General features: G+C 37.0%; 1 protein-coding gene across 2 annotated transcripts in view; it reads right to left on the bottom strand.

The window, feature by feature from the left end:
- The window catches only part of LOC124157238 (dynein light chain Tctex-type 5-B-like), a 48,519-nt gene that overhangs the window by 20,477 nt on the left and 14,828 nt on the right, over positions 1-13,214 (bottom strand). For both annotated transcript variants that reach the window (XM_046531803.1, XM_046531805.1), the window contains exons 2-3: positions 6,955-7,073; positions 3,689-3,808 (exon numbers count right to left, since the gene is read on the bottom strand). In XM_046531803.1, the coding sequence (XP_046387759.1) occupies positions 3,689-3,808; positions 6,955-7,041 (207 nt within the window). In that variant the 5' untranslated portion in view covers positions 7,042-7,073. The remainder of the gene's footprint in view (positions 1-3,688; positions 3,809-6,954; positions 7,074-13,214) is intronic.

Here is a 13,214-nt window from a genome sequence, read left to right as displayed (position 1 = left end):
ACTCCTGCCCTTCGCTCAGAACGCTGCTCCTCCTCGTGCTGCACAGTATACAGGGTGTCCTATTAACCTTGACCACCCGAAATAACTTTTTGTCCAGATGCAAATTCAAAAATGTGTCAAGCAAATGTTCATTAGCCGTCACGGGGACATTAATCAGCATGATTGCCTTCCTTGTATCTTTGTTATTTACAAAGATATGAACAGCGGTATGTCTTTTTTAAATGGCACCCTATATTTTTTATTCGGCAATTCATTTCCTCTCCAATAACTCCTCCTGTGCATATTTTTGTAAATAACAAAGCTACAAGGAAGGAAATCATGCTGATTAATGTCCCCCTGACGGCTAATGAACATTTGCTTGACACATATTTGAATTTGCATCTAGACAAAAAGTTATTTCGGGTGGTCAAGATAAATGGGACACCCTGTATACGCATCAGTGCCTCATAGGATACATATTGTACGAAATGCAACCATACAGAGGGCAATGCCCATGCGATTAGCTAGAGGAAACTATCGAAGCAGAAAGTACGCTATAAAATTCTCCATGACAAAACAGTCACTAATAGAAGCATTTTTCAGAAGGGGCTATACCAAAATATTATGAAGCCAGACTGAGTTGACGAGATAGGGGCTTTCTGTCCAACGCCATTAACTCGAGAAAAGTGCAAATACGATTTATACAGGGAATCTAACGGATTTGGTAAAAAAAATTAACAATTCTTTCAAAATAAAACGTCTACCAAAACTTGATTCTTCAAATTTTTCTCAAACAGAGTAAATAAACTATATTTATTTACAAAGAACCATGAACAAAAATTCAAGAAAAGCGTAAGCACGAATTAAACAGGGAATCTTACGGAGATATCGAAAAAAATTCAACGAATAATTCCAAATAAAACGTTCACCAAACTTGATTTCTCAAATCTCCTCAAGGAAAGTGGATGAGTTACATTAATATACAAATGTATTTCCATCTGAATATTTTAGCGAGAAGCCTTGCTTAAACTTCAGTTAATATTTCGATTATGAATGACAATATGTTAGACTTTAAAAATGCAAATTTCTCCAAGACTAAGAAATAAAGGTATAAAAACTCTATATACTTTATGAGCATAAGTAAAAATACCGTCGTATATAATACATGAAGCCAGGCTCATCTCCAACCCAAAAATGCTGTTAAAATCATTCAAAAACCATTTAAAACTGTTTTTGTTACATTGCTAGCAGCATCAGAGAATCAAGGATGTCATTAAAACTAGAAAAACGAGTAACAGTCCACTCTTATTTTCCACAAATAAAAGTAATATCTTACGAAGAACAATATAATCCACTTCCACCAAAATCTATGTAACCAGTAATGTTAGCTTACCTCTGTATTTTCTGATACTACTGGCTCTTCTTCCAACATTTACAGCTTATTATTTAAGACCTAAGATCCTTTCGCTACCTTTGAGCACAGTAACTTTTACGAGCTATAAAAATAATTTATATCACAATAAATTTCGGCTCCTGCTTTCGGCGTAAGCTTGTCTACATAGATAAATTCATTACTGGTACCACAGCTCTCAGCCTTCTCCCCGAAACCTGAAAATCGATTCTGTATCTAGAGAGTGGTACCGCCTGGTACGAAGTTATCCCTCGTTTTAATAACAAGCTATTTACGAAGACAATTTCTTCGCGCATTATTAATTGGGAAAACAACAGCGTTTAATGAAGGAAGTGGTTGAGAATGAGTAACAGATGTAATGATGTAATCATGAGCAATTAAGTAAAGTAGCCACGGAAAGATGGATGAATCACAGTACAAATTCTAGATTTGATCGCGAAGACACCAAAACGATAATGGAATGTTTAAAACTGGCCAAAAAAAGTTCTTTAGCAAAAAATGTTCACCGCGAGACGAATTTCGTCAACAAAAGAAAGATGGGCGCAACCTTCTGAATTTCCTTTAAAAAAATCAGATTCCACATTTCGTGCCTGAGGAACAGACTTCAAAATGCCATTTTACGCGAAATATTTATATTCGCACTAATTCATAAGTCGTATTCATAAAAAATTAATTTGACTTGCGTGAATTTAGAGCGTGAGAAGAGGTCTTCTAGTTCGTAACATTTTAAAGTAGAGTAACTCGACTTAGCACACCCATCAGTAGAGAAGAGGTCAACTTTATCTCCATTAAATGTAATAGCATGGAGTATTGCAATATATATCGATAGCTCACTATTGCATAATTTCTACGCGGTCTGAGCTGTCATTGGAAGAATAATTCACTGATTGATCAGGGTAATAAAAAACCAAGTTACGCCTATCTAAGCTGCTGTTAACGCGACTTAAAACTATCGTGAAAACCTAAAACTTGGCATTCTAAAATGGAGGTCGCTTGCAAAGTTACTTGAGTGATCTAACGTAAAGTTGAACTCACACGAAATTCATTCGGACACGAACACAATTTCAATACATTTCTTTGTGACGATATCTTCCTCAGGTTAAACGCTCTTCTCATGCTATAAATCTGAATCGTATAAGCTATATAAATATTTAAGTACCAACTAGTTCAAATCCACCCAGCTCGAACATTATAAGTCATTGAGATAAGGTGAAAGGAAGAAATAAGGAAGGCGCTCGCAAGTAAGCTTGTTGGCCTTTCCTTATAGGTTTCCTCAGGCCAGCCCGACAAACATCCAAACTAATGAAAAAATGGAGGCCTAACTTTCAGCACGTCCGTAGATGTTGTTATGATACCATCGTTTTAGAGTATTCATTAAGGCATTTATGTATACGAATAATGTTTTTATTCTTTGCGCTTCTATATTATGAGGAGAAATAATATCATGCGACCATAATTTGAAAATTATTCAGATTTATGAAACGATTTCAAACGAAACCACTGTTGTAAGAAAAGCACATAATTTCAAATTAATAGTGACGTAGAATATAAAAACGCCGGCAATGAATATCTAATATTTATATCGTATTCGTCGAGTTATCAGGCCATAAATTAAAATTCATACATGTTAGATTGTGTGGACCTTGAATAATTTTAATTTGTTTCATGCACGCAGCAGCTAAGTTTTTCTACGTAATTGGATTTTAAACTGGTACCTATGCCTCACATTCCACACAGGTGCCGTGTAATGGTTATCATACAAAGCCGCTGAACTGTGTGTCACACGTTCGATTCTCCCGAATGATTTTTTTTTCTCTCCGCCGCTAGGAAAGAGTACGTGAATTATGCTTTGCATATTCACCAGCTAGTAGCTTGCGGTTGTTAATTTTTCTCTATTTACGGGAAAATCTGTTATCCATTGTTCAGCTCTTATAAAGACTCGCTGAATTTCACCGGTAGGCTTTGAATTCATGTCGAGCTGAGCAGCGTAGCATGCGTAGTACGCTTTTTTGCCGCCTTTGGCGCTCCAACAGAAGCGACTTATGATAATATGAGGATATTTAACGGCATTCCTTACCTATTCTTCCCTAAAATCTTGTCCTAGCCTTTTATGGTCCCTTAGTTTACGATAAGCTGCTTAACAACTTTTTCCGTAAGAAAACCATACGAAACGAATAACTCTCTTACTGTCTGGGCAGTCGAAATTTCTCATTCATTACGCCATCAAGCGGGTAAATAGAGGTCATACACTGCTACGCTGTATGCACAGAGCTTTTGTACCCGACAAATGCAAATTACCTTTGGCGTCTGGGCGTCCTTTGATATGGAAAACACACTTCCCCATTGTGAAGTTCGCCTGCTCTGCAAACGTTGTCTTAAAGTCGTATGTGAATGCGTGAGCCTTTTATTCGATCGAGCCTGGAAAATGGAACCATAATTGATCATTTAAAAGTATTAGATCATTATTAATGCAGCTATCTTCTTTAATACTAATTACGAATATAAAAATAGTAATTTTAAGTTATTAAAATTCACTGTAAATGATTTGGTGCTGTAAAATAAAGAACATTTCCGACTGAAATAAATTATAGCTAGCGTTACTAAAAGCTTCATCTATGATAAGATCCTTTTTTAGGCATCAGAATAAAGTCATTGTTTCTTGAAATATTTTAGAATCAAAATCAAAACGAACAGAAAATACCGTTTAACATAACCGAACACGTCATGGACCTCAGGTATTGCATCTTACCGACATTTTCTTTTCCAACATAGCAGCTCCTCTCATACCAATCTGTTTAAACGACCTTTTAGAGGCCATAATAAGTAGTGGAGCCTAAGTAGTTAGTAAAGTAGGGAGTGAGTAGACATTAGTGCAACTTGCGACCGTGCACTTATATTAGAATATTCGTTCTGCAGTGTTTATACTCAGTATCATCACACCATTAGTATCATCACAGTATTATCATTCAGCTGAAATAATACAACAGTATGGACTGATCAGTACTTCAATATTTATTGTCGGTCACCTAAGAATTTGGGTGCTCATATTTAATGGCTTATCAGCATTGATTCCACATAATCCTTGGAATTTGGATCAAATGAATACATACACTAATCAACTGTGGGGAGTAATGGAGAGTTTTGCATGTGAAATGCAGAAATGTTAAGCATGGAGTGCTATGTTGGGCGGGTAAGAAACGCAGAAGAGGAGAGAAAGAATAAATGCATTAGAGATAAAAGTTTGGAAAATGCTGAACAGAGTTAGATGGGTGGATAGAACATCTCTGAACGTGATATAGAAGAGAAAGGGAAACTAAATCGGACAATTGTTTGTGGGAATGAGATTTTGATTAGATAAATCAACGGAGAAGCATGGGAAGAAAACAGAGGACGAATAAGAGAGGTAAAATTTATGTATTTGTTATGCGTGGGGTCATGTTGTACGCATGGGAAACGGAGACAATCGGAAGAAGAATCTTTATGCATAAAAGAGGATGTCTGTTTGTATGCCCGCTATGCGTTTCCAAACGGCTGCACGGATTGTACCCAAAGTTAGTACACAGTTGCATCTCATGCTCTTGAACCCAGTAGTGCTACTTTTGGTTGCGTCCGAAGCGTCCTTTGCGACGTTTCCTCATTACCGTTTGTTACGCCACGTCATAAAACCTCTGCGATTGGACATCCTGCTGATTAGGCACAACTCTTGACAAAGTCGACGGGAAAAGACACAACAAAAACACACATAATTATCAATGCTGTGAGGCATGGGATAAGCTGATCCCGCGCGCGATATACGGAAATCGTATTTTCCATTGTGTGTAAACTGTTCTCGGGATTCTCAACGGGTTCTTTCATAACGGCCAACGTTTCAACGCTTCGTCTAGGCGCTCATCATCAGGGCTGAATGTTGATTTATTTGCACTAAATAAATCAATTTTTAATGTAAATAAATCAACATTCAGCCCTGATGATGAGCGCCGAGACGGAGCTTGAAACGTTGGCCTTTATGAAAGAATTAACCCGGTGGGAATCCCGAGAACAGTTTACCCACATAATTCGCCGGGAAAGCATCAAATTATATTTCGTATTTTCCATTGCTTGCTGTTTAGCGTCTTCCGCTCACCGTCTTACTTCAATTATGAGTCAACGGATATTAAAGGGGAAGGGACCATCACCATATCTGCTTTGTTCATAAGCAAAAAAAACCTACTATGTGACATTGAATGTTACATGCTTCCCGCTTGTCTTGGTACTATCTTTCCCGAGCAACGTCGGGTCACCTGCTCGTGAAAGAATAAATGCATTTGAGATGCAGGTGTGAGGCGGCAACGGAGAGTGCGATGGATGGATAGAGTGAGAAGTGAGGTGCTTAGGACTAGGAGAGGTAGGAGCTGTTCCGGAATTGATACAAAAGAAATTGGGAAACTGGATGGCGCACACTTTTAGAGGCTATGGTATTTTGGATAGAGTAATCGAGAAAGCAGTTAAGGGAGAAAGCGGAATAAGAAGAAGAAAGCTTACAATGGTATGTGAAGCGAAGAGAGGGAACCGGAAAACAAAAGAAGAAGCCCGAGATAGGAGACGCTGAAGACCGCTATAGAGTTTGGAACCTGCCAATTTATAGAATTATAGCAAATTATGACGATTCAATAGGGCTGCACTGGCAACATTAGCTATCTGCACCAGACTCTGACACTAAAGCTTCAGAGGATACTGGCAAGTGGAGAAAAGAGCCAGCTATGAAAACATTGAGATTTTTTTCACAAGAGCGAGCATAAGTAAAAGTTGGAAAACACTTTTTCCCACAATTCACGATTCTGTTTCAACCAATAACTCCATTTGTCACACCAAAAGAGTTGATTTTATAAATATTAAAATGAAACAAAAACTAATTTCTTTAATTGATTAAAATCTTCGGTAAAGATAACTAGTGTTGGATGTTTTTGATACTACCGCTTCTGGAGGCCTCTAAGTAAAGGAATGATAACTACCCTAACGAGCCTCAAGAAGCAGAGAGGATGCAGTGTTAGAAACCTATTATGAATCAAATCTCAAAAGAATTCAGGATTTGGATTTGTGCTATGAGATGCTTCGACGGCTACGGTCATTCGCACTCAGATGACTACAGTAATAACGAATGCCCTGTCCCAAACATTACATACCAGCCGGCCGGCTATGCACGCCAATTAAAGAGCTGAATTAAGGATTAGAAAATCACGATTCGGTGTAGATCGTTAGACAAAAAGTGAATTATAAAATGTCATATTTTAATATCCCTAAAAAATATGATAAAGGAATCAGCACCGAATTACACGGGCACTACCTGTAAACCTCCAGGACTAAAGCCTGCCTTAATGAAAATAGAGCACCAGTAATTGATTTTCAGAAATGGTGGTCTGTACTACAGTTCGGTAAGTTAGGCATTAGACGGGCACAATGGCTATAGGAACAGCCTTATTAGACCAACAAATTTGTTTTTGGAAGAAGTTCGGGTACGGTTTACCAAAACTGAAAACGCGATGTAAATGTCCACAGTAAAATTACTACAATATTAGAAGGCAAACCTTGGTATCTTGTGCTCCTCTCAAGGAAAAGGCGCTAAATCTTCCTTGGCTTAATTTCTTAGATAATGACGAGTCTCCTTCCGCCATTTTAAAATTTTAACATCATATTCTTTTCATATCTATTAAAGAAAGGAGATAATAATTAACTCCAGTCCAAAAGGATTAGATGAGAAACCAAGTTGATTATCAGCCATCGTCAAAAAAATATAGAGCTACAAATTATAACTACATTTTCGCATTTAAGGAAAATAACTTAAGCAAGAAACCAAATAAGATGCTAAAATTGATGGTTTGAGCCGTAACTTTGTGAAAGCGATTATTTTTATGACAAATGAAAAAGAAGAAACTTTGTGTATGATCTTAGGTTTTCCCGGCGTATCAGTTGCAGAAAAGTTTCTCGGGTTTTCCACCGGTTGATGTCGTCCATGTCTCCCGACGTTTCGATCCGCGACTTGCTGATCATCCTCAGGAGATCTTCCGAATTCGGAATTCGGAAGATCCCCTGAGGATGATCAGCAAGTCGCGGATCGAAAAGTCGGGAGACATGGACGACATCAACCGGTGGAAAACCCGAGAAACTTTTCTGCAAGAAACTTCGTGCTTTCACATGAATATTTATTCACACATTTACACGACCATGGTTTCAAAGTTAGACGTCATCATTCTTCTTCATTTTTCAAAATAAGATGCTAATAAGCCCTGTCAGTTTTCCCAAAGATTTCGTATTTAAAGCTGCGAAATTACATACGATTTGCCTATTGGGAATTCGAACACTGAGCTATATACCTTTTACTTGCGGTCAGAAATCGAACAAGATAGTTTCGTTTGATTATTCCCAAAAAAAAATTACAGATATACTTTTTTTACTATTCTCAACAACAGCGGAAGATCAAGTTTCAAAGAAGCGATGGTTGCAATTATTTTAGTGCTGAAGATGCGACCGGGACGGAAAAAACAAAAGAATCAATATTTCCGTTCATCAATGGTGAAGTAATTAATTTAGCTCCACAAATATATCCTAAATTAAAACTTGTTCTTCATCATCAACGATATAAATTAACACCGATTCGCAGAAAGTCCAAAAATATTTTATATATTCCCCTGCAAAACGGGGAATTGAACTCTGCGGCCTCAAAGATGCAATATGGAATGAGAGAATATTAGGCCAATAGGGTAGTTTCCTTCATCAAAGAAAACGAAAGGCATTGATTGCGATTCGTTACCCACCATTATTGTATTCATAATATACAAATTATTTGGTTTTAGAAATACCGGTTTAGACAAATGGCAAGGGTCAATTTTATCCTCATTTGAAAAAGGCCAGATTGGCGCCCATGCGATGCCACTCCACGTGACGTCACAGGGACTTAGATTCTATACGAGTAGTCAGGAGTTATACATCGTCTGAGATTACCAATGCATGCATGAGGCACAGAGTTCAGGGAAACATGTCTTAATAATCACCTATTAAAATTGCCTGAGGTCAGAAAGTTTTCTTCGTTTGATAAGGTATTAATAATCCTTATTTAAGCCAAGCGCTACCAGCTAGCAGGGTACTCAGCTACCTGCTAGCATCCTGCATCGTATCAGCGCTCAAAGCCTCACCCAAAGGTCACCTCAGTTGCGGCAGCGGGAACCAGAACGACGTTACACGGACTTTTTCCCGGCATTCATACTTAGCCGTCGCATTTTCGCCCGCTTTAAAATTTTCACTTTTCATTTAATCGCGAAAAATAGATATCGTCATCTAAAAATCTAAAAGCGTGAAATACGTACTCCAGGAGTAATAATATTTCGATTTAGGCAATAAAAAAATAATAGGAAACCACCCTATTGTGTTTTTTTCATTCCATATTGCAAGTCGTTATCGTTGACAGCACCAAAATAATTGAAACGATCGCTTCTTTGAAACTTGATTCTCCGCTGTTTTTGAGAGCATTAAAATGGATCAAATTGACTTCATGACGAAATAACTCTTTAAGGAAGACATAACAATCAGATTTTGCACTTTTTTTACTGTTTGTAGACAGTTTTTATTGCAATGCTTACAGAAATACAGAAGAAAATACTCTTTATTAGTTATTCTGTGGATAAATAGGTCGGTTTTAAACGAAATCATTTAGTAAGGAGACCTCATGGCCGGATCAACACCTTCATCTCGTCGGTTTCAGGTGGGTCAAGGGCGCGAATAAAATTTTAATAAGATAGGGTGCGTCATCAGCCAGATCCTCAAGCTCAATACTCGGGCACCATGAGTACCAAAGCATTGTTCCTCGGTCTCGCACTGTATATTTTAAGTTCAGTTAACAATAAATAAATCCTATTTAAGGGGGGGCTGCCACCCATCTCTGTCCCTTCTTAGCTATGCCCATACTAAAGAAAAAAAACTAACGGTAATGCATAAAATATATAATACGCGTTTAATCTCAGAAAAAATTCGAATTATGCAAGAAAAGGAGTGGGTAAAGACTAATGCAATACGTTTCGTTACGTGATTGTTGGGATTATGCTTGAATATAAATTCAAATGGTAAGCTGAAACACAAATCCCTGAACCTATAAAACGTATTCAATCCAAATCATAAAAATCAGCTCATCTCGTTAACAACGAGCGATTAACAGCGTATTAAAGCATGAGGGCTGTTATCCAGGGGTTATTAATTGCGTAAGATGCACATATTAAATTTACGTCGTCAATAATAACCATCGAATATTTATTTAATTTATATCGACAACTTTCACGACTGTGGGGCGATTGCTAATATTCCTCAGAAAACAGAATTATGCGTTAGTAAGAGGAGAAAAATTAGCGATTTCGATCAACAAATTTAATATTTTTTTAATTTAATAATATTCTTAATTAGGGAGATTCTTTTCTCAAGCATATTTTGAGAGTTGATTTTTTTAGTTTTTCAATTACGCAAACACTCATTCATTGAACAAATATAGCAAAAATTGGAGCAGGAGCGCAATCATAATCAGATGAACAAATTGCTACTAATATTTTACTCTTTTTATCCATAATTGCTAGTTGCTCCACTTACCTGCGAGTTAATAACAATAAAAGAGTATGTTTCAATCCATGCATAAAAACCAATGAAACAAGTAAAATTAAAAATGAATAACGAACAGTCACCAATTTTCACGCTGCTAACGTAGATTGACGAAGTTCAGTGACCTCTTCTATTCCGAGATTTTGAAATATAACATGCATACGCTAAGAAATATCCCCGACAGTACAGACGCTGGATAAATATATAAAATCAATGAACTGAGTAAGGTAAAAAAAATAATTGAAAAACATAAAAAAATTCAAAACATTTCCATTGGACAAGTAAATATTAAAAATTAATGCAGGATACACCATTTACGCAGTTTTTTCTACAATTCTGAGAACGAGGTGATCGATATTTTCAAGTCAATTAAAGTATGGAATAAATTTTAGTTTTGTGATAGAATTATTTTTTCTCAAAATAATAAAAAATATCTAAAGATTTTAATTAAAATAACTTTCTGTAATAATATTTATTAATATTTAAATGACAAATACTTAACAAAATAATGTTACCAGTGTTCAAACCAAATTTCTTGGGGTTGAATGCATTTTCTGTTTATTACTTTCTTTTACGGGCCGATTATTCATTTACATAAAACTAAAATATTTTGCCATTCACCTTCATTCATCTTTAATTTTCCCGTGATATTACCAAATTTAAGAATATAGGTAGGGTAGACTGTGTACGGTTATGCCAGCGTACGGTAGTGACAGTCGTCCTATTAGCAAAAATATAGGGAAAAATGGATCGGAAGGGGATAGAGGAGCAGCTTGCATATCTGAACCTATGTCACAGTATTCTGTCGGATATCGCGCGTCGTACACGTTAGGTTTGGTTATTATACATATTGGCTTTCAACACTCAAAAGTAGGGATGGACGGATCCAGGATTTTTTTCGGATCCGGATTCAGATCGGATCCTTGATTTTCGGAGCCGGATCTTTCGGATCGGATATTTTCGGATCCAAATGCATTTTCCTGCAATTCCTGCTATTAAACGAAGTAATTATTCAAGTTTATTCTGGGTACGTACAATCGAAGGAATGCTTTTTAGATTTCCATACTATTTTAATATATTTATAAAGTAAAAATCATTTTTATAGGCTTTCAAGTTGTTTTTTTAAACATCTTTATATGCTCAGGACCTAAACTTGTAAGCTTGGGTTTGGCAATGAAAATAGGAAAAATCTTCGGACAAACCACTGACCAGTGGCGTAGGACAAGAATCGCATGCGACGGCACATTCGAAGAGAGAATCGGAACCCCTTCCACCCTTATGGAGCGTTGCATTCACTGAAGCTATTATTTAAAATTTCGGATCCAGATCCGATGTCTTCCGCGACTTTGGATCCGATGTATCCGATGAAGGGCAATATCCGCGAATCTTTGGATCCGAGGTATCCGATCCGACCATCCCTACTCAAAAGTAAATATTTTTGTTCGATTTCTTTTGATGATTTTTGTTAGATGAATATAGATAGATAGTTGAGTGTTTTTCCTACACATAAAATACACATTTTCGCTTCATTAGCTGCGATTACTTGGTTGGGAAGTTATTTCTTGACGACATGGCGATTGTTTTTTTACGAGGGAGTGGTATGGGTACGGTTGTGATATGTTTCCTGGGTACGGTTGTGACACATGTAAAAGTTGTTTTTTCTTGTTTTAGATTCCCAGAATATGCATGAGACAGACTTAAAGAGGGCAATGTGGTATATTGCACTAAGAATACGGTTACAAAGAAGTGAAACGAGAGACTTCTTCCCGGAGAGCTGCGGTAATGCGCAGAGTTAATCGCACGTCTTTGCTAAGATATGTTCGTCAACGCGACAGCCCTGGTGCGGGCGAAAATGAAAGCATTGTCAGAATGGAGTACGTTGCTCTCAACAAAGTGTTTTCGCCTTTCGGCAGAACAACAGCAGCAGCTATCAAAAATACTTAACACGTTGCGCGGACATTTATTTTGCACTTTATCCTCATGGACTTTATATTTCGATAGAATTACTTTAAAGCATAACTAGAAATGTTTACTCACCTAATTATTAATGAAGACCGATGTATTGACTATAGAGTATACGTCAAGACTGACATAATAATTTTACAATCTATACTGCCTTATTAGTTGTAAATGATTGAAGTGTTCCCAGATTTTATTTCTTTTTTAATAAGTTGCAATGATTTCAGAAAGAAGATTATGCTGTATTATTTTAAATATTTCTTGCAATTAAAACGATTTGTGACCATTTCAGAGTATTTTGGAAACCTGTCACAACCGCCCTTGGGGTGTGGTCGGTTGTGACACTTAAAATGTTTTTTATAACTTGCTCCTGTGAGCTAACAATTGTGTTCAGGGATACAGATTTGATGTTTAAATGTGCATTAATGTACAAATTACATTAAGACACACTTTTTGTTGAGCTTAGTAGCCCACTTACAGAACTAAGGGCGATTAAATGAAAATTGTCACAATTGTACCCAGTCTCCCCAACACATGCTTACAGAAGGAAGTTGAAAAAAAGTTTCATTATAACGCGGTCATAAGGATTTCGTTGAAATTCAATCACAAATAAAATTTCATTCACCGAAGTTTCGAGTGCACATTGTATGAATCGCGCTAAGTCAGATAAGTCTAGATTCAAGGACACCAGTACGGCAGCTGCTCTGTTTCCGAGTGTACGCACGCCAACGGAGGTGGAAAAAATCAATATGGCGGGGAGTGAAAGATGCAATGTAACCAGGAAGCTCAGTTACACCCTCTAAATAATCAATCAAGCATCAAATCCACCACCGCTCCAGTATGTAGCTGACGCGGAGGATTTGCGAATAATAGAGCTCCATAATAGAGCAGCCATTCCCCTTCGATGCCAAGACAAGGCACAGCCACTTCACCGAAATTTAAGTGAAATGGCGAAAAATTCACAAAATGTGGGCCTAATTCATGATTATAAACGCGATACAACCCTTTTCTACATTTGCTAAGAGCAAGAATGGTAAATTGATAATAGTTTGAATTTTATACTATTTATATGCTTGGATGTAATTTCAGGATTGGCGATATACAGAATTACACCGCACTGGTACTTTCAATTTCTCGCTGAGTTAAAACAATAATTGCTGATGATATCAAGCACAAGATATCAAGTAAAAATGTTTGAAATCATTCTGCAGCAGCTAAGTGATTCAACTACAAACATTTTAATTCCTTT

This window comes from Ischnura elegans, chromosome 4, assembly GCF_921293095.1.
Source record: "Ischnura elegans chromosome 4, ioIscEleg1.1, whole genome shotgun sequence".
NCBI classification, from domain to species: domain Eukaryota; kingdom Metazoa; phylum Arthropoda; class Insecta; order Odonata; family Coenagrionidae; genus Ischnura; species Ischnura elegans.
Note: the sequence above shows the minus strand (reverse complement) of the source record. Positions and strands in the feature narration are given on the sequence as shown.